This window comes from Myotis yumanensis, unplaced genomic scaffold (assembly GCF_028538775.1).
Source record: "Myotis yumanensis isolate MYYU_CA2020_CCGP unplaced genomic scaffold, mMyoYum1.0.hap1 SCAF_13, whole genome shotgun sequence".
Lineage (NCBI taxonomy): Eukaryota > Metazoa > Chordata > Mammalia > Chiroptera > Vespertilionidae > Myotis > Myotis yumanensis.
In genome coordinates, this window is record NW_027223764.1 from 20,994,993 (window position 1) to 21,016,008 (window position 21,016).

At 46.1% G+C, this 21,016-nt stretch overlaps 2 protein-coding genes across 4 annotated transcripts; one reads left to right on the plus strand and one right to left on the minus strand.

The window, feature by feature from the left end:
• Positions 1 to 126: 126 nt before the first annotated feature.
• ZDHHC16 (zinc finger DHHC-type palmitoyltransferase 16) lies at positions 127 to 11,475 on the minus strand. Of its 2 annotated transcripts, XM_070432581.1 has the most exons (11): positions 11,317 to 11,475; positions 5,856 to 6,103; positions 5,499 to 5,693; positions 5,264 to 5,352; positions 4,840 to 4,868; positions 4,070 to 4,203; positions 3,884 to 3,931; positions 2,963 to 3,048; positions 2,198 to 2,321; positions 1,929 to 1,999; positions 127 to 704 (listed from the first exon to the last, which is right to left on the minus strand). In XM_070432581.1, the coding sequence occupies exons 2-11, from the start codon at positions 6,096 to 6,098 to the stop codon at positions 590 to 592; spliced, it is 1,134 nt and encodes a 377-aa protein (XP_070288682.1). In that variant the 5' UTR covers positions 6,099 to 6,103; positions 11,317 to 11,475; the 3' UTR covers positions 127 to 589. The 2 variants fall into 2 exon arrangements, with proteins under 2 accessions (XP_070288682.1, XP_070288683.1); XM_070432582.1 differs by lacking the exon at positions 3,884 to 3,931.
• Positions 11,476 to 11,673: 198 nt separating this feature from the next.
• EXOSC1 (exosome component 1) lies at positions 11,674 to 20,251 on the plus strand. Of its 2 annotated transcripts, XM_070432584.1 has the most exons (8): positions 11,674 to 11,728; positions 11,837 to 11,952; positions 14,080 to 14,154; positions 15,375 to 15,463; positions 16,656 to 16,689; positions 17,178 to 17,228; positions 17,360 to 17,444; positions 18,233 to 20,251. In XM_070432584.1, exons 1-8 carry the CDS (start codon positions 11,698 to 11,700, stop codon positions 18,337 to 18,339), a joined length of 588 nt encoding a protein of 195 aa, XP_070288685.1. In that variant the 5' UTR covers positions 11,674 to 11,697; the 3' UTR covers positions 18,340 to 20,251. The 2 variants fall into 2 exon arrangements, with proteins under 2 accessions (XP_070288685.1, XP_070288686.1); XM_070432585.1 differs by lacking the exons at positions 11,674 to 11,728; positions 11,837 to 11,952 and having other exon boundaries at positions 14,082 to 14,154; positions 16,656 to 16,696.
• Positions 20,252 to 21,016: the final 765 nt, after the last annotated feature.

Here is a 21,016-nt window from a genome sequence, read left to right on the forward strand (position 1 = left end):
TCAAGACATCCAGTGCCTCCAAATAGGGCAGAGGTGGCATGACCAGAACACTATTCACTAAGCCTTGACCCTGACTATCCCCTTCCCTGCCCTAAAGTAGCGGCAAAGAGTGAGAAGCTACAGATCTTTAAAAATCAAATACCTTTATTTTTGCTCCCTTTAGCATGTGAGAAGTGGCAGTGACCTCAGCAGTAGGCCTGGTATCTTTGCCCTGTTGAGAAGCCAGGATCTCAGCATGACCATTCAGGCGTTTTCTCAGACAGCAAGTGGAAGTGGTGGTGGCCAACTCCAGTGCTATAACCTGGAGGTTGGGGTCAGCACCCGGCAAGGTTGCTAGCTGCCTAATCTCCAGTCCACGGCTGGAACTTCGGTTTGCCTGAGGAAAGGAACATCAGTCCCAGGACTTTTCCACATCGTGCCGTGCTTCTGCAGTGGCCAGGAGTTGGGTCCTTGGGTTGTCTGTGCATGGTACCCTAAGGCAGGTCCACAGGCTCTTGTTGCTCAAGAGTTCCAAGAAGCTACCCTTGGAGGCCCTCAAGACAGTGCAGGAAGCAAGGTGATGCTCAAATTGTGGCTGACAGAATCCAGCTCACACTGCCATCACAGAGGCCGACTGAGCAGTCACCCAAGGAGGGGGATCCCAGATTATTCCATTCCCGTGGGGCAGGTGACTGGAAGGTAACAGCACCCGAGTAAGCCAGTGCCTGCAAGAAAAAAGAATGTCTCTGAGTCCCAAGAGTTTCTGGGCTTCCTGATCCTCTTTCCTCAGTAAGGATACATTAAGCTACCTTTTATGTATCCTGAAGCTACCTTGGCTTTAATCACGAACAAAAGCCCTAATTTTGTCCAATAAATGTGCCCTCTGGTGGCTTGAAGGCCTTTAGAGGTTTTGAGCTGAACGTCTAAGGGGCGACTGCAAGTACAGTAACAGCCAGGGATGTAATGGGGTTGGGGAAAGGAGGCAGGCAGGTACTTGTGGTCACCTTATTACTGCCTCGATCGCTGCAATTTGGAAAATGATTCTCCATGTCTTGGGTGGAAGGAGCTAGCTTCATTTATTGTCTTAGGACAACCTCTGTCACAAATCGATTATTTCAATCCCAGAAAGCATTGGCTTGAACTCCAGACACTGCCATACAAATGAAAGGTGATTGGTGGCCCCCTTCCCTACCTAGAAGTCCCTTCTTGAAAAGAGCTTTCTTGGGATACTGTGTTATCTGCAAGCTTCATCTGCTACTTAAACCAGTGTTGGCCTTAAACTCTGTTGGCGCAAATAAACAATGATCTCTACTAGAATCTAGATCTGTGCTTCCAATATTGTGGCCATTAGCCACATGTGTTTTGTTATTGTTTTCTAATTTATTTTTATTTTAGAGAGAGAAAAAGAACATATCAATTTGTTGTTTTACTTACTTATGCATTCATTGGTTGATTCTTGTATGTGCTGACTGGGGATTGAACCTGTAACCTTGGGGTATTGGGATCCCACTCTAACCAACTGAGCTACCCATCCAGGGCACACATGTGCCTTTTTAAATTAGTGAAAATAAAACTTAAATAAAAAAGTTCATCAGTGCATTAGCCACCCGGCAAGATTTCAGTAGCCACATGTGGCTAATGTCTTAGACAGCATAGGTCAGTGATGGCGAACCTATGACACGCATGTCAGGTGACACGCGAACTCTTTTGGTTGATTTTTCTTTGTTAAATGGCATTTAAATATATAAAATAAATATCAAAAATATAAGTCTTTGTTTTACTATGGTTGCAAATATCAAAAAATTTCTATATATGACACGGCACCCGAGTTAAGTTAGGGTTTTTCAAAATGCTGACACGCCGAGCTCAAAAGGTTCGCCATCACTGGCATAGGTACAGAACATCTTTCTCATCACCGATTCCTATTGGACAGCACTGGTCTACTTTACCTTCCTGTGTCCACACCCAGGAATAACTTCCAGTTGTTCAAGCAGCCGTAGTTATAATGATTCCTAAAAATCTAGGACCAAGAAAAATGTAAGTTTCTACAAACCCCTTTATTTAATCCCCTTCTAATTTTCAAGCCTAAGCTGGCCAAGCCTAAGCTCAGCTAGGCAAGTTCTGGCCTTTCAGGATGCCTGCCGTAGTTGGCCCTAACCAGGGCCTATTTATAGGATGGCAGGTTGAGCATCCTCCCTCAGCCCTCAGCCCTACTCACTCTGCCCTTTGCCTGCAGCCGACGTTTCTCCTTCTTGTTGATGTGCCTTTCAATACTAGTCTCACCTCGACTGATGAGAACAGCATGCCATACAGTTAGGGCACCCAGGGCAAGTGCCACAGAACTAAGAAAAGAAGCAAAGATTGGTTAGTAGCTTAGAGAGGGTTAACGGCTATGTCTGAAATTAAGCTGAGCAATAATGATTGGATAGGGACCTCTTTCCCAGCCTACACACCCCAGATAAACTTTTTCTTCACTACATCTATAAAAAGCATCAATGAAAATGCTTCAACATGGGCAAAGAATAAATTATATGGAAAGGAGGGGGGAATAAGTCTGTATTACTAATAAAAAATGTTGTGTATTTCTTAAAATAGCCATGCTTGAGAGCCTGTAGAGAGTAGTAAAAGCACCAGGGGTTGGAATGGGATGGCACAAAATTCAGGCTCCAGCTCTACATTCATTCCTAGCTGTGTATTGTGGAACAAATCACCCCGCTAATTTTCAGTTTTCCTTATCTATAAAATGTAGTCACTTACTGATTAGGTAGGCTTTTAACTTACCTTGGCATATAACAAACACTCAATGCCAGTATCCTTAGTATTCCCTGCACCAAAATGCTAGAGAAAATTAAATGCTGACTTTTCTAACCTTTATTAGACTAAGAGCAGCAGTTCACACAGGAATGGGTCCCTGTGGGCACCTAAAAAGGTTTTTCTGAAGCTGCCCCTCCATTAAGCTGCCAGAAAGGAGCGAGTTAGATACCTGCACAGGAACCAGAGGTAGACAAGACTCTTGTGAGTCATTCTTTCTCGGAAGGAGAAGGTGGGTGGTGGGGTCTGGTGATAAGTCTAGAAAAAGAAAACAGCAAAGTCTGGCTCATTTGCTGGGCTAGTCTCCACCAGAGCCCCCCGCACCTTCAGGCAGGGAAGTGATCCAAGCCCAGGATGAAAAAATAATGGGTTAAGCCACAGAGGAGTCAGGGTAGCAGCCAGATGGGTGGACCAAGCCCGGCAGCATCATGTGGACAAACACTGGGCAGAGTGGGTCTGGACAGGATGGCAAAGCACAGGAGGAGCCGACCCTGGGCCTTCAGATCTGACAACACAAATGGGGATCCAGGGGAAGCCACTCCACTTCCCAGCTAGACCTTCCCGTGGCTGCAATCGCCAAGAGAAGAGACCAGACCCACACCCAGAATGGAATGACTGCAGCAGGGAGAACTGAGCTACACTAAGGACTGAAAGGTCAGCAGAAGTACAATCAGCCCAAGATCTGCTCAGCATAAGGAGTCCCAAAAAGCCTGGGAGAAGGGACGACCCAGATGCGGATGCAGACAGACCAGGAGCGAAGGATGATCAGACTGGCCCAGCCTGATCTCTGTCCCCTGGAGCCCCAGTACACAGACCGACACAGACTCCTTGCTGCTCAGGCCATCACCAAGGCAGAGTCCTTGCTCAGCCCAAAAAAGGTGATAATGGGATAGAGAGCCAAAAACTGTCACATACGAGGGACTTCCAGGCCACTTAGTCTGCGTGGCAGACAGCCTCCCAGAACACCCCTGATCCAGTCTCCGGCGGCCCCTCAACCAGTCTCTACAATTCCACCAGGTGGGCCCTGGTTGCCTCAGCAACTCTATGCCCCCTGGCCTGAGCAGCAAAAGGCAGTGGGGTGGGGACCGCCCACCTGGTTGGCAACCGCCTGTAGTTTGTTCTTGTCGAGCTGTTTCATTTTCTAAGGGGATGGAAAACAGTGCTGGTTATACTCTCAGGTCTCTAGCATGGAGGTGCTACAGCCCCACTCCTTAAGGGACAGATTCCACACCCCAAAGTGCTCACTACGTAGTAGCCCTGCTCCTAACTATGGGCTCACCTCAATGGCAGCATAAGCCTCCCGGAAAAGGTCCCAACTTCCATAGCTGCAATAGACACAGCCCAGAGTCATGAAAAAGCAGAAAGAGAAGAAGTACCGATGGTTATAGTGGCCCACACAGTTGTTTAGCCAGGCTGGTGCGTGAAGGATTAAGGACAAGATCAAACAACTTCAGGGTGTGTCCAGGCCTCTCTGGTTCATCCTTGTTTCATGATGACATCATCCAAGCCCAGGGTTTCCAGTCACCAAGAACTATTTTCCAAAGGCAGGAAAATACATATGGGACTTGCCAGAGGTTGAAGTGAAAGTGTTAAATCTTTTCAGAGCCCTCACAATCCCACCAGGAAATCATGAAAATTGAAACCATTCACTAAAATGAATTTACCAATATATCAACCTAGCTGGGGTTAACCAGACATCTGTACGGGGCAGCAGAAGGGAATCAATGCTTCTATCTGGATACCCAGTGGACGACGACTGAAGCCCAAACATCTCTTTCCATCCAATAGGTGCCGGCATGACAGTCTACAAAAGAAAGGGCTGTAGGAATAGATGACTTGCTCCAAGGAGTTCTGTCCCAGAGCACCTGTAAGCTTCCTGCTTCCCCCAAGAGATGGTCAGCTGCCACAACTCCTCTTCCACTAACTTCTCCTGAGCCCAATGTTCTCCGCAGGGTGATGCTAGAAGCCTCAAGTCTGTGGCCCTTAGCCCTGTGCAGTGCTCTGAAGCTAAAGAGGAGGCCTCAGGCGGAAGAGATAATAAAAGGATACGACAGTGGTGATCCATCTTCAGCACACACCTGTGAGGGAGGGACACAGGCTCTGTTATGGTGGCCAAGGTTCTTGAGATGTCAGTGCCAATCCTTCTCTACAAGGACCAACATCCTGCTGAGGTGGAAAGGGCACAGACTTGGAAGACAGCCAGGCCTTGCTTCAAACGCTGCTACACTGGCTACCTGATACTACATGAGTATCAGGGCAACTCATCTCTCGGAACCTCAGTTTCTACAAGTGGTGATGATGCCTAACTCACAGGACCATCCTGAGGGCCAGGGGTCATGACAGAGAGGGCCCATTGTTTGGCATGTGGTGAGTGCTTCATAAACATCTTCTCAAACCCCAGGTTTCGGTTTTTCCCTAGGGCTACAGCCAAAGGGCCAGAGCTGGGCTCACAGAAAGCAAAGCCAAGACCCACCTATTGCAGACGCTGCAGTGGTGTGTTCGGGCTGGCTTGGGGTAGATGCACTTCTTACAGATGGAGACTGTTGCGATATCATTCCTGCCCTGTGCGAAGAGAGAAAAGCATCATGACAATATGGCAGCACCAGTTTCATACCTGCAAAGATGCAAGGCACGCTCTCTCCCCACTCCTTGGACGGGCGCCCATGGCCAGCAGCCCTCTGCCTCCCCGACCCCCTGTGGAGACCCACCTGGGGTGGATATCCAGGTGGAGTGGTGATGGCCTGGTAGTAATGGAAGACGATGAGGATCAGGTTCCAGTGGCTATAGAAGAAATGCCAGCAGAGTCGTGGCACTGAGTAGGTTCGGAGGATGAGGGGTAGGACACACAGGTAGGCGATGGCCACAATGGAGCTGGTCAGCACAATCACCAGCACCACGAACACCTGCCAACACCAGTGAGGTCAGGTAGATGCAGTGAGAGAGCTTGTCGCCACCCAGAATAACTCAGGAATATCCCCAGGGTAGGGGCTGGCATTGGTGCATCACACACATGTCCCTCTGCTACCCCAAAACATCCCTCTTCCTGCTCCCTGGGCATCACTCACCACCCCACACCAGCGGATCACGTTGTCCACCAGCCAGTAGATGGGCTCAAAGGCAGCATCGACAGCGGTGTCACTGCCCCCGAAGGAGTTGTAGAGCAGAGAGCGCAGGCAGACCTTGCCATAGCGCCAGCGCTGTACCAGGCCCCGGAGCAGAGGGGGGCAGCGGCGCCTGGAGCCCAGGAGCAGAAGCAGGCGCAGGCAGAGGCGGGCAGGGCCCAGCAGCAGGCTCCGCTGGCCCTGCATGGCTCCTAGGAGAGCATACCATTGTGAGGGGCTGCATGGCTCCTAGGAGAGCACACCATTGTGAGGGACCAGCCTCCCTCCTTAGCCCACCAGTGAGGAGGCCCTGAGCACCAGTTTAGAAGCACAGACCTAAGACTGAGGCCCAGCTGGGCCAGTTACCAGCTGTGGGCAGTAAGAAAGTCACTTCCATTCTCTACGGAATGTGCAGTGCCATGTCCCAACCAGACTACAGGGGGTAGGGCTGGAGGTTCTAATCCGGCAGAAACCACATTGCACCATGTGGTTACACAGCAAATCCAAGATGATGCACACCGAGAGCAAAAGGCCATAGTAAAGGGGTGAAGGGGAGATAGGTGGCTCCAAGACAAAGCAGGGTCTTTGGAATTGTCTGTAGACAGGTCACTGGGCGGAGCACAGCCAACATGCAGAAAGCTGCCCAGTGTGTCTGTGAGTATGGCCACTGGCAGAGGGTTCCCCAAGTCTTTGTCTGCCCTGGCCCATTGACCTACCTCCAAGGAACAACCAGTGGTGGCGTGAATGCTAGCATGTGGAGCCTGCACCCAGACTCCCCTGCCCAGGGTTTCCAGTCCCCAAGAACTATTTGGTTGCTGAGTCCTGACAAAAGATACTCATCCTTCCTACTCCCTCTGGGCTGATGTTACAGGCCAACCTGGTAGCAGGAGAGCCCCTGTCTCCTGTCAGGACAGCTCAGCTACCCTTCCATGACATACATGCTTTGTCTTCAATCCCAGTCCCAGCGCCACCCCAAGGGTACAGCAGCCAAGACAGCCTCGGGTATTCAGAGGAGAATACCACCACAGGCAGAAAGACATGGCAGTGGGAGGGGAGCCTCCATGCTGGTGGCTCAGGACGACAACAAGGCCTGACCTCTCCGCTGAGTCTCCTCTGCCTGTTCTAGTTGAACATTCAAGAGCCTTCTCAGCAGCTGCTGCCCTTGGCCCCAAGCTTCCCAACCAGCTTCCCTAGCTCTTTGGCCCTTTGCATGGCTCCTCTGCAAGGGCCTCCATCTCCTCTGTGTGGTTTCTACCTCATCCAACAGCCATGGAAGGTCAGCGGCCCAGGCAACGCCCAGAACAGAAGACACAGATTCCTTCGATGATAATCTCATCAACTCAGCAAATTAAAGTCCCTTCCAGAAAAGAAATTATCTGATTTTCCCCTAGAGCTACTTTGTCCTCAGCAACTCCACTGACTTATTTAACAGTCAGCTCAAGACCCAGCAGAAACCGGAGGAGGCTGCTCCACTGTAGGGATGGTTTCCGTTCAGTAACTAGAGCAAGGTACTCTCCTTGCATCCTGGCTCACCAACATAAACAGCCTTTCAAAGAAAACTCTTAATTACCTCCTTCCACAACCCTATATTGACCTAAGGGAAAAAGAAATCTAGCAGACAATGCCAGCAGGGAAAGAGAAGAAAGACAATTCAGTAGAGACCTACTCTCTGCACCAGGATAAAGTGGCCATTCCCTTATCACCTCCTACGAGCTAGAGAATTAAGAGTGTAGAAGAGAGAAAAAGGAAAAGCTCAAACTTCCTACCTCCTTTGAGTTGGACTCCCATTGTTTAGAAACATGATTTGTCTTCAAGCATCAATTTTCAAAATAGCATAGATAGGCACCACAATCAAATATAAGAGTGGGACAAAACACTTTACCCCACAACAAATGCAAGTGGCTTTGATGTCCATACCGCTGTTTGTTCCCTTACTATGGCTAATGGAGAACTTCCTGTTTCCTAAAATACAACAGCAATAGCTGGCAACTAAGATGCATTGCATTTCTCATCTTTTTTTTTTTTTTTAAATCTTTATTGTTCAGGTTATTACATTTGTTCCTCTTTTTTCCCCCCATAACTCCCCTCCTTCCAGCTCCCACCCCACCCTCCACCCTCACTCCCCACCCACTGAGTTCATCCATAGGTGCATGATTTTTGTCCAGTCTCTTCCCGAATCTCCCTTTCCCCTTTCCCCCCCAAGAATAGTCAGTCCATTTCCTTTCTATGTCCCTGATTCATTATAGTCACCAGTTCATTCTGTACATCAGGTTATTTATTCACTTGATTCTTAGATTCATTTGTTGATAGATGCATATTTGTTGTTCCTAATTTGTATCTTTACCTTTTTCTTCTTCTTCCTCTTCTTAAAGGATACCTTTCAGCATTTCATATAATACTGGTTTGGCGGTGATGAACTCCTTTAGTTTTTCCTTATCTGTGAAGCTCTTTATCTGACTTTCAATTCTGAATGATAGCTTTGCTGGATAAAGTAATCTTGGTTGTAGGTTCTTGGTATTCAGCACTTTGAATATTTCTTGCCATTCCCTTCTGGCCTGCAAAGTTTCTGTTGAGAAATCAGCTGACAGTCGTATGGGTATTCCCTTGTAGGTAATTGAGCCTCTTTCTCTTGCTGCTTTTAAGATTTTCTCTTTGTCTTTTGCTCTTGGCATTTTAATGATGATGTGTCTTGGTGTGGTCCTCTTTGGATTCCTTTTGTTTGGGGTTCTCTGCGCTTCTTGGACCTGTAAGTCCATTTCTTTCTCCAGGTGGGGGAAGTTTTCTGCCATTATTTCTTGAAATACGTTTTCAATATCTTGCTGTCTCTCATCTTCTGGGACTCCAATGACTCTGATATTAGTCCACTTAAAGCTGTACCAGAGGCTCCTTACACTATCTTCACACTTTCGGATTCTTTTTTCATTATGCTTTTCCAATTGGGTGTTTTTTGTCGAATCTTTGGTTTGATTCTTGTGCTCCTCTGGTCTGCTATTGGGTATAATATTCTTTATTTCAGTCCGTGTATGCTTACTTTCTAATTTCTTTATCGTAGCATTGAGGGTCTCATTAGTTTTCGTGAGGCTCTGCACAAATTTATGGCAAGCCCTCAAAATTGCGATTCTTAGCTCCATATCCTCCATTTCTGTCATGTTTTTTTGTCTCCGCATCTTTTATGCTTTCTTGGTGCACCCCCTTGTGGTCTCTGTGCGCAGTCTTGTTCTAGCCAAGCCTTAATTGTTGTAGTTAACACTAGAGGGATTTGACCACCAGGCAGACTGGCGGTGGAAATCAGCTGTGGGAAAACTTCAGTCCTCAGGGGAGGTGCTAGTCCAGCCCTTGCCTGAGGCGATCGGCAAATGGCTCTGCGCAGGGTTTGGGCGGGGCGGGCTCAACAGGGCGGGGGGGGGGGAGGGAGCAGCTATGGCCGCTCTCAGTCCGTCCCCAGGGGCTCTGCCTCTCTGTCCCAGCGATCGCTGCAAACCTCGGAGGGGCCGTAGCCAGACAGTCCCGCTTCTCCCGTTTGAGTCTGGGTCCCTAGAGACTCGCCTGGATCTGTAGCCCAGAGTCTGAGACTCGCTCCTGAGTGAAAACGACAATCGCGCCCTCAGCCGCCAGCCCGCTTTGCGCGCGCACCCTCACCACCGCACCGCCGTACCTTTAAATTTTCCACACTGCGCCTCCGCTGAGCGTCAGAATGCTGTTGTTTTTGCTTCTAGTTGAAGAGACTCTCCTCAGCCAGCCTTCCCGTGGTTCTGGTTGATGTCCGCTCCGACTTTTAGTTGTATTTTTGAAGTGGTTGTCCACGGCGGCAGTCTCCGGTGTTTACCTATGCCGCCATCTTCGATTCTCCTCTCTTCTCATCTTTATTAGCATGATAATATGCCATCTCTCCTGTCTACAAACAAACTTCCTTTTTCAGGTTTCCACTTTTTGGATTGTTCTCAACCATCTCCAGAATTCGAGCTCTACAGGAAATGTCTGCTTCAAAGACTAGACTTGCCAACTTTCATCTGCCCCGTCATTTGACTACTCAAGGTTCAATTCTGCCTGTAAGTGGTTCTGTGACTTGGGCAAATCACTGGATCCTGCCTGAACTCAATTTTCTTGTGTTCCCATGCAATGAGGATGAGTAAATGCTAATGTTCATAAAGTTCTTAGCACAAGACCTGACTCATGGACGTGCTCAATAAATACTTGTTAAATAAATGACCTGAGATGTAGCAGTGGAGAGGCTAGTCAGATGTCTATCTGTCCAACAATGGATAACACCAAATAATTTTCCGCTGCTATCACTTCTCGTTGTTAGAATCATAGCACTTAAGTGTTAGAAGGCATTTTAGGAAACAATTTCAACCAGAAATCAACCCAAACATGTAAACAGAAAGCTTGTAGATATGGAGAGCAAGAGTGAACAAAGTCTAAAGCTGAGCCTCCACTCACTTTAGCTAGTGGGTTTTGGGGGCCATGGGGAGGCCAGGGAAGAGATGTATAGTCCAGGGGGCCACAACTGAGCACACATTCATCTCAGGAAAATGAAGTAAAGCAGAACTCAAACAATTGTGGGGGAGGAGCAATAAGGAGGGGGGTCAGAGTGAACTAGGGAGGAAACAGAGCAAAGCACACCACCATCACCCCAAGCACAAGCCCTGAACACTGAGCCCACGGTAGTAGTAGCCACAGACCATAATGACATCTGCCACCAGATTAGAGGGGATTGCAGGCCATGGCACTCTCCGCTTCCCAAGGCTCAAAATCACCATCTGCTTCCCAAGGGGAAACTGGATTTGGGGATGGGAGCGTATACTGGGAGAGATGGCTTTCAAAGCTGCCAGAAGGCAGAGGAAACTGTGATGAAAGTCTTGGTAAACCTCATCCCGACAAAGATGTTGCTCTCAGGATGTTTGCAATTTCGAGCAGCAGGTGTCAATCATCACTACCGGCAGCATTTTATTCACGTGCAGACTTCCCTTCCGGACTAACATGTTGGGAAGAGAAAAAGTTAAGGATGGGATCGGATTCTTGTGAGGATTCCACTGAGATCGGAAGCTGCAGTTATAAAAACAGGGAAAAGGTTTATTTCTCAGTGAGGGTGGCATGGTCAAAGTGCGATGGGACTGGAAGTCAAAAAACGTGGGTTCCGGTTTAGGTTCTACCTTAAACTATCTTTGAGACACTGGACAATTCAAATCCTATCTCTGGATCTGAGTTTGCAAATCTGTGAAATGGGCGAGATGGGTTAGTTGGCTTTCTTCCAGCTTCACGGGTGACGGCTGCTCGGAAGGTGCACTCTGCCTGGCTAGAGGAGAGCGCGGACAGTCAGGGACCCGCTAGGAGACAGCAGGAGCCGGCTACACGACAAGGCCCCAGGACAGGGCCCGACCCTAGAAAAAGGGACAGGACTGAGGACAAAGGCCTGCCGACTTACCTGCCTCCTGCCGACTCTCCAGTCAACCAAATGGAGCCCGCAGCCTCCGCTCACTGCCACCCCTTCCAGCTCCGCGCCCCAGGCCCACGCGGCTCAACCCAACCAACCATGCCCCGCTGCCTGCAGAGCCACCCTGCAGACCCGGACCCGCCGCCAGCCCATGCTCAACCACGGCGCAAGCGCAAGTCCAGGCGTTCTGGAGCTCCGCCCCGAGATTCGCCCGGGGCAACCTGGGACATGTAGTTTACCCCTTCAGAAAGGCGCCGCGGGGTCACGTGACAAACGCACCAATTGGCGCGTTTCTTATTGAGACACTGTACCCGTGTTTTGGCCAATAAGAGGCCGTTTCCGTTTTCCTTCGGGCTTTGCATAGTGGCTGTCATGGCGCCACCCGTGAGGTACTGCATCCCGGGTGAGTGAGCGATGCCCATACCGAGTCCTGGATAGGGACGGAGGCAGGAAGGCCGGGTGGCCCACAGCTTCTGGGCACCCGTGGCTGATGCCGCGTTTTTTCCCGCAGGCGAACGTCTGTGTAACTTGGAGGAGGGCAGCCCAGGCAGCGGCACCTACACCCGGCATGGCTACATCTTTTCGTCTCTTGCTGGCTGCATGACGAAGAGCTGCGAGAACGGCGCGGTAAAGGAAAGGGGGCGGCCCTCCATCTCCTCGGTCTCTGCCTTTCTCTTAGGCTGCCTTTCATTTCGCGGTCCTGGGGCAAGGGCACTGTGGACGCATCTCTAGCGCCTCAGCAGGAAGAGTTGGTCTCTTAAGCTTCTTCGAGCTGTGGTCCCTGCTGCCGGGCACTTAGATGGCACCCGGGTGCCCGTCGTTTGGGGCACCTTTGGCTGTGTTGCTGACCCTCGGGGAAGGATGCTGGGGGAAAAGCAGAGGCCAGCTCAGCCCTCTGTGAGCTGACTGCTGCCCGCATGTTGCCTAATTCTCTGGTTCGTCCACATCCCCCCGCACTCTGCAGTCTGGTCATACCGGCTTCCTTCAGCGTCGCTAGTGCCCTGAGCTCTCCTGCCCCGGGCCCTTGTGCCACACCACCTGCCTGGCGCCCTTCCCTCCTTAGCCTGTGTAATCCCTGCCTGCCCTTCAGATCGCCTAAGTCAGTGGTTCTCAACCTTCCTAATGCCGCGACCCTTTAACACAGTTCCTCATGTTGTGGTGACCCCCAACCATAAAATTATTTTCGTTGCTACTTCATAACTGCAATTTTGCTATGGTTATGAATCGTAATGTAAATATCTGATATGCAGGATGTATTTTCATTGTTACAAATTGAACATAATTAAAGCATAGTGATTAATCACAAAAACAATATGTAATTATATATGTATTTTCCGATGTATGTGTTTCCCCAAAGGGGTCTCGACCCACAAGTTGAGAACCACTGGCCTAAGTCTCACTCTCTCAGGGAAGCCCTCCTGGACCTTCTCCTTGAGGAAGGGAGTTTGGCTTTTGTCTGTTTAACACAAAGAATTGTACTCCTTTCCTTCCAAGCACTTATTTCAACATAGAATTAAACAGTTACATGTTCCCCACCAGACTCTTTCCCGACTTGACTCTAAGATTCGTGAAAGCAGGTCTCACCACCATACCTTCAGTGCACAGCACAAGGTAAATGCTCAGTAAACATTTGTTGAATGCACAAGTCCCAGAGCCGAACACAGTTAACTCAGGATCGGATACACAGTCTTTGAAGGTGCAGCTTAAAGACAGGTAGGGACTAGAAAGAGGATTCAGGATTAAAACACGTAGGCACTGGCTAACTAGACCTTGATTCTGCTTTATCGAAGAAACACACTCTCTGGCTTTACGTTCTTCCTCATCTGTAAAGGGAGAGGCTTTTCATTCAGTTTTGGGAATGTCCTTAACATTGGTAAGTGTGTTCATTTCCTAGGTATGGACATTTGTTGAGCATGTTCATATGTCAGGCTCATGCTGACCTCTAGGAATATGGTAATGAGCTAAATACACATGGTCTCTGCTATCAAAGGGCACAAACCCAAATTGTAAATAAATAAATGCTCAAATTAATTTATGGTTACAAATGTGATGACTGCTTTAAAAGAATACTACCGGGTGCCATGAGAACGTATATAGGTAAACCCAGCCTAGTTAGTGGAAGTGACATTTAACCAATCTAAAGGATAAATAGGAAGAGCTCAGTCCTGGCAAAAAGAACAGGTTGAATAGAGCTCCTCAGAGGGGAAGAAATTTAGTGAGCTGGTGAACTGAAGGCCAGGAGACCCAAACCATAATGAACAAGGGAGAAATTAAGAACATATGAGGTTCAAAAATATTATCTACCATATACCAACAGCTAATACCATGCTCAAAGAGAAAACTCTACAAGTATTCCCCTAAACCAGAAGCAAACAAGTATGACCACTATTATATAACATTTATTTGGAAATTCTAGCCTGTATAATGAGAAATAGAAAGAATAAGCAGTATAGCTTTGGAAGAAAGAGTCAAATTATCCATGATTATAGGCAAGAAATTTTATACCAAGTAATTCCAAGAAAGTCACATTCAAAAACTTGTTAGAACTGATCTGAAATGGTTAGATTATGTCTTCTAACAGCATCCTTTCTGTGGCCCTCCTATTTTCTAAAATTTCTAAGGCTTTCTGCTCTTTGCTACAAACGAATCTGTAGTCCCATCTGCAGACCAAGACATTCCTATATTACACTCAGCCACAAATACCTCTACCCAAGGCTTAGCCAGGATACTCACGTTTTATTGTTTTCCTTTCAGCTTCCTGTTGTGTCTGTGATGAGAGAAACAGAGTCCCAATTACTGCCAGATGTGGGAGCTATTGTAACCTGTAAGGTAAGTTCTAACGTTGCTACTTAGGATACCCACATCCAGTGCTGACATCATGATCATTGTAGAACTGCACTGTTCAATATGGTAGCCACTAACGACATATGGCCATTTAAAAGTAAGTAAATTAAAATTTATTTATCAGCGCCCTAGATAAATAAATTTGGCTCATTAGATAGAGCATCAGCCTGCTGGCTGAAAAGGTCCTGGGTGTGATTCCAGTCAAGGGCACATGCGTGGGTTGTGGGCTCGGTCCCCAGTAGGGGGCATGCAGGTGGCAGCTGATCAGTTATTTTCTCTAATCATTGATGTTTTTATCTCTCTCCCTTCCTCTCTGAAATCAATAAAAAATATATATATATTTGAAAAAATTTATCAGCTTCACTACCCGAATTTCAAATTCTTAATAGCTACATGTGGTTAATGGTTATCATATTAGTCAACACAAAACATTTTTGTCACAGAAAATTTTACTGGACTGTGCTGGTCTAAAGATTTCTAGGATAATGATCAAGGCAACCAAGTTCAGATTTGCATAGTTCTTTCATAGAACAGGTTCCCTAAGTATGTAGTTTTACTTGTATGGGAAACGGGCTCCAAAAGGTGATAAGAAGGTGTATCTTTGAATATCTGAAATGAGACCTTTTTCTGCAGAAAAGTGAAAAACTTTATACTGTTGCATTCCTGTTAAATATAAAGTCTTTAGGATGTTCCACGGGAAGTACAAATTAATGCTATACTGATCAGTAACTCTAGTACATCATCCCACCCTCTGCCAGGTTACATTAACTTGGAGCTCTTAGTTTCTCTCTTTATAACTTGCTCCAGCCGAAAAATCTATGTGTAATTCTGAAAATAACTGGAGAGGCAGTGATCCAAATATTATGCAGCAGCTGAAATGTGGACTTAAATTCCATCCACTCTAGGCCTCTTAGTAAGATCTGCTAAAGATCTCGATTTTCTATGATGCCCTGTGTCTATTTATATTAGACATCTGTGTTTTTCAAAATAATACTGTGCTATTTCATTTGATTCCTACAGTAATTCCATTGGCCAGAGTGGCTCTTATTCCACTTTATGCAAGGATAAGTAGGACTTAACTTGTCTTAAATTCTATACTTAGTAAGATTGCTTAGACTGAAATCCTGATAATTCCTAGTTTATTGCTGCCTCCTTGAGCTGACAACTGCTAATACTATAATGCTGATCTTATCTCTGTTCCATAGGTCTCTAGCATAAATTCACGCTTTGCCAAAGTACACATCCTGTATGTGGGGTCCACACCACTTAAGAACTCTTTTCGAGGAACTATCCGGTAAGAAGTATTTCTCTCCTCTCTGTACTTTGATTTGCCTCAGGTATTGTCCTAAGAAAATACTGTAATATATGAGTTGGCACAAAAGGAAAAAGTAATGAGAAAAGGCTTAAGAACAAAGAAAAAGAACTGAGCTAAGCTAGAGATCAGCAGTGTGGGATAATTCAGATCAAAGTAGAAAACACTTTAGGACAGCGGTTCTCAACCTGTGGGTCGCGACCCCTTTGGGGGTCGAATGACCCTTTCACAGGGGTCACCTAAGACCATCGGAAAACACATACATAATTACATATTGTTTTTGTGATTAATCACTATGCTTTAATTATGTTCAATTTGTAACAATGAAAGTACATCCTGCATATCAGATATTTACATTACAATTCATAACAGTAGCAAAATTACAGTTATGAAGTAGCAACAAAAATAATTTTATGGTTGGGGGTCACCACAACATGAGGAACTGTATTAAAGGGTCGCGGCATTAGGAAGGTTGAGAACCACTGCTTTAGGAAGTACCTTCCTTTCTTGAATTGAATTTAATACAGATTAAACCCAAGGATTGTAGGACATTACAAAGGTTAATGGATAAAATGGTAAATTTTTTTTCCCCTGTGGATTCTTTTTTCTTTTTTTCTGGGGGGGCGGAGAGGGAGGATTCTTTGAGAAGGGACAAACAATTCTTGTGAGCCAGATAAGCAAAGTTCTTTATCCTTTCTCGCCAAATCTGATCTGCTTTTCTCTAGTCAGAGGTATTGATCCTGCTGCTCTGTGTGATCCAAGAATGTGAAATGTGGTTTTCTCCTCTGTGAGGCCTGAGGATGCTTCTCCACCTTGATCCTCTGGGTGGCAGCTGGGTCCTAATTACATCTTGATCTCTGTTCTTATAGCTCTTTGTCTGCTAGCCATCTCCGTGGTTCTGAACCTGTGGGTCACGACCCCTTTGGGGGTCGAACAACCCTTTCACAGGGGTCGCCTAAGACCATCGGAGAAAACATATATAATTACATATTGTTTTTGTGATTAATCACTATGCTTTAATTATGTTCAATTTGTAACAATGAAATTGGGGGTCACCACAACATGAGGAACTGTATTAAAAGGTCGCGGCATTAGGAAGGTTGAGAACCACTGATCTTCAAGATAATTCTTTCTCACAGATAATAATCTTTCTGTTAATTTTCTTTTTTTATAGCAAGGAAGATGTCCGAGCTACTGAAAAAGACAAGGTTGTTGGTTGGTTCTATTTTTTTTGGCTTTAGGACTCAATCCTTTTAAAGTATTCCAGCGAATTTTAAAGATCTGTGGGAATGTGGAGTCCAAAGAATTTGAAGGTGTTCCCTACTAGAAAGTGTAGAATTCACCTCACTGTTCGTTTCCTCTCCATATGAGTTTTCTTTATCCTGTTGACCCGAGCAGGGCTGGTTTACTTTTTGCCTTTGAACCCAGGAAATCATTCATTGCTGTTTCCTCAGACTTACTCTGACCTACTCAGTTACCTATTGCCCAAGTCAGATTCCTGATCGGGTTATTAGATTCAAAATCTTTCATTTATATGATGATGCTGTAGAAGGAATAGAAGTTGTTAGTTGTCTTGAGTAATAATGACGTCTACCCTCTGGGATTAGCAAATAGACTTAGTCTCCCAGAGGGGTTAATAGTTTCTTGTAGACCTAATCTAGAGCTATCATGTAACACTCCTGTTCTTTCTTTACAGGTTGAAATTTATAAGAGTTTTCGCCCAGGTGACATTGTCTTGGCCAAAGTGGTATCCTTTTATTTCCAGCAGATTTGTGAGCCTTTGTCAAAAGAAGAAATGGAAGTAGAGATACAACTCAAGTGGCTATGGGAGGGAAGACTTATAAGCTGTCATTTTCCTTCACCATGTTGTGTGACTAGATCTCCCTAGGTGATGCACAGTCCAACTACCTCCTGACAACTGCCGAGAATGAACTAGGAGTGGTGGTGGCCCACAGTGAGTCAGGTGAGTTGGTCCATGCTTCCACATGCTTACCTTTCCCTGGAAGCTATGTTTTGAGATTAGTCCATTGTTTCCTTTTGTTTGTCTTTTTTTATTTTTATTTTTTTATTATTTTTTTTTTAATATATTTTATTGATTTTTTACAGAGAGGAAGGGAGAGAGATAGAGAGTTAGAAACATCGATGAGAGAGAAACATTGATCAGCTGCCTCCTGCACACTCCCCACTGGGGATGTGCCCGCAACCCAGGTACATGCCCCTGACCGGAATCGAACCTGGGACCTTTCAGTCCTCAGGCCAACGCTCTATCCACTGAGCCAAACCGGTTTCGGCATGTCTTTTTTTTATAATTATTTAGGAAGCAATGTGAATGTAGATGCTGCTAAGATTAGAATGATTCTCTTATATAAATTAAGAAAAAGAGAATTGCCCTGACTGGTTTGGCTCAGTGGGTAGAGCGTCGGCCTGCAGACTGAGGGGTCCCAGGTTCGATTCCGGTCAAGGGCATGTACCTTGGTTGCGGGCACATCCCCAGTGGGGGTTGTGCGGGAGGCAGCTGATCGATGTTTCTCTCTCATCAATGTGTCTAGCTCTCTATCCCTCTCCCTTCCTCTCTGTGAAAATCAATAAAATATATTTAAAAAAAAAAAAAAAGAAGAAAAAGAGAATATCATAACTCCTGCTTATCCCTCCATAAGTCAGTGGAACAAACAAGGTTTTTTCCGTACGAGGGGAGGTTCACCAGGTACCTCAGTGACACTTCAGTCCATACCCAGCTGTTTTCCCTTTTAGGTGTCCAGATGGTTCCCATCAGCTGGTGTGAGATGCAGTGCCCGAAGACCCACACTAAAGAATTCCGGAAAGTGGCCCGAGTACAGCCCGAGTTCTTGCAGACATAGGAAGCTACATTTTACCCCAAAGCTCTTTCCAAGAGTACATGCTATGAAAGTAACAACAAGGTGCCATTGTTTTATTCGCATTCCTGGGATCAGGCAACAACCAGCTCTAGAAGTGTCTGCCAGAAACTAACTCTGAAGGTGGAACATTTTTCTTGTGAACCTTTCAGTGGATTTCATTCTCCAGTGACAAATATTTCCTTTGGAGTCTACATAAGCCAACTGTACAATGTTGGAGATAGCCTATTCCTTCTGACAGTCTTATAAATACATAATTTTGCTGTGACACGAAACATTTTTATTAAAAATATTTTATGGTTTTTGTTGTCTTGAGTTGGGAAAGGAATCTAAATGGTGCCATGACGTGGAGCAGGGGTTTGCCCGGTGGCATCTAATAACTGACATGTGTCAAGTGCATGCCTGCCCTGGACAAAGCCTGATCTCAGATGTTTTTTATATTTTATGTTCTCTTTTAAGTATTTTTGCTAATTGAATACTTACTATGTGCCAGGCACTAGGTCAAGCACTTTATATACATTCCCTCATTTAGAGAGAATATGGTTTCCTGAATATTCAGGTAGCATGGGGTAGTTGTGAAGTTATGTGGTAATCATAGTGTTACTGATAGAGTGAGAACTCCAGGAAATGTTTGTTAAATCTGAATTTAAAATGGATGCTGCACTATCATGTGAGGAGGTCAGGAAGGGATCTGTGACAGGAGGTAAAAGGAATTAAAGAACTTAGATAGAAGTGAGGATATTCAAGGCAGAGAGAAGCCCAAGCAAAGTGCTGAAACAAATGAACACGTTTGAGGATGAGAATGGCATGAAGGTTAAGCATGGAGAGGTTACACAGGGACTGGACGAAACGTGAATTATGAGATGTTAACTCATCTTGGGGTGTTAACTCAAGGATCCCACATCTTTTGTGTGTAGTGAGAGTGATTGAGGGTGAGCTTTGGTGTCAAGTCTCCAATTCTAGCCTTGAGCAGTTTAGGTGGTTTTGTTATTTTGTTTGTTTTTAATCCTCACCCGAGGATATATTTTCCCAATGATTTTTAGACAGAGTGGAAGGGAGGGGGAAAGACAGAGACACATCCATTGGTTGCCTCCTGCATGCACATGACCAGGGCCAGGGATCCAGCCTGCAACCAAGATATGTGCCTAGGGTTACTATATAGTCAAATAAAAACTAAACCTTGATTTAGTTGAACATCCTTCCCCTGTTTCAGTATTTAGTAGTACATCTGGCAAGTTTCCACATCTCTTTCAGCCCATTTTCTTCTCTGTAATCTGGGGATACCAGACCTTTCAGAGGTTGTCAGGATTAGAGATTGGCTGGCACAGAGGAGCTTCATTCTAGCTTAACCGATGTAACTTTTTCCTAGTAGAAAAGAAAGGTCTTACAGGCTTTCTCATGTTCCAGTGACCTTTTCAAAGGCCCGAGAGAAGGTAAATGTGAGCATCCCTTCCCAATTGTGTATATAATGTAATTATTCTTCTGCATCGTCATTTTATGAGGTTTTGTGTAATTTTTGAGGATATTGACTGACAGGGCTAAACTTTAGGGCCCAGCCCTGGCCTAGTGACTCGGTTGGAGCATCTTCCCGATATTACAAGGTTGAGGGTTTGATCCCTAGTCTGGGCACGTAAGAACCAACCAATGAATGCCTAAATAGGTGGAACAGCAAGTTGATGTTTCTCTCTCCCCCTTCCTCTAAAATTGGTAAATAAAAAATGGCCATTTTGCCCTAACTGGTTTGGCTCAGTGGATAGAGCGTCGGCCTGCGGACTGAAGGGTCCCAGGTTCGATTCCAGTCAAGGGCATGTACCTTGGTTGCGGGCACATCCCCAGTAGGAGGTGTGCAGGGGCAGCTGATCGATGTTTCTCTCTCATCAATGTTTCTAACTCTCTATCCCTCTCCCTTCCTCTCTGTAAAATATCAATAAAATATATATATTTTTTAAAAATTGGCCATTTTGGCTCAGTGTTAAGTGTCAGCCCAAGGACCAAAGGGCACTTCCCTCGGTTACAGGTTTCCCAGCCCCAGGAGGGGTGCTGGGGGATAGGGGTGCTAGGAGGGCATGTGGGAGGCAACCAACCAATGTCTCTCTCCCCCTCCTCCCTCCCACTCTAGAAATCAATTGAAAGTATCCTTGGGTGAGAATTAAAAAAAAACTTTAGACCAAAAAGAAAAGTGTGAATCAAGTCTACAAGTTGCTTAACACTCCGGTGTGGGGTGAATTTCCCGCCAAAATATAAGATGGCGCGGGCAATTATTGGCAATTATTTAGGTTTCCCACGCAAAATCAGGGATTTTTATGATACCTATTACCCCAATGGGTATGAAACGGTTCGCATACGCAGGTAGGTATCTTTGTGAACAGCAAACAAATATTTGGTAATACGCAGTTACAATCGGCCCGAGTTTACACGTTTCCCGCACTCCACCGCAAATCTATATGAACCGAGTTAAGACGGCTCCCGCGGAGTACGCGCAATTCACGCGAGCCGACTTAACTCGTTTCCCCCACTCCAAGTGTTAATAGAAAAGGATTGTTTTTTTAAAAAATCTGGTCAAGCCTTTACCTTACTCTAGAGAGCACAATAGTTTCCAAATTTGACTTTCCAGTCAAGGAGTATCTGGTAACCAGCACCACTGAGCAAGAGCTGTAGAGAC

Bases quoted from the DNA above. Each gene is read 5' to 3' on its own strand.
- EXOSC1 (XM_070432584.1), top strand. From the start codon at position 11,698: ATGGCGCCACCCGTGAGGTACTGCATCCCGG. The intron at 14,155-15,374 runs GTAAGTTCTAAC...TCTGTTCCATAG, and splicing joins GAGCTATTGTAACCTGTAAG to GTCTCTAGCATAAATTCACG. The intron at 17,229-17,359 runs GTATCCTTTTAT...TTGTGTGACTAG, and splicing joins ACATTGTCTTGGCCAAAGTG to ATCTCCCTAGGTGATGCACA.
- ZDHHC16 (XM_070432581.1), bottom strand. From the start codon at position 6,098: ATGCAGGGCCAGCGGAGCCTGCTGCTGGGCCCTGCCCGCCTCTGCCTG. The intron at 5,353-5,498 runs GTGGGTCTCCAC...CTCTTCGCACAG, and splicing joins CACCTGGATATCCACCCCAG to GGCAGGAATGATATCGCAAC. The intron at 2,000-2,197 runs GTGAGTAGGGCT...TCTTGGTCCTAG, and splicing joins GGCTGCAGGCAAAGGGCAGA to ATTTTTAGGAATCATTATAA.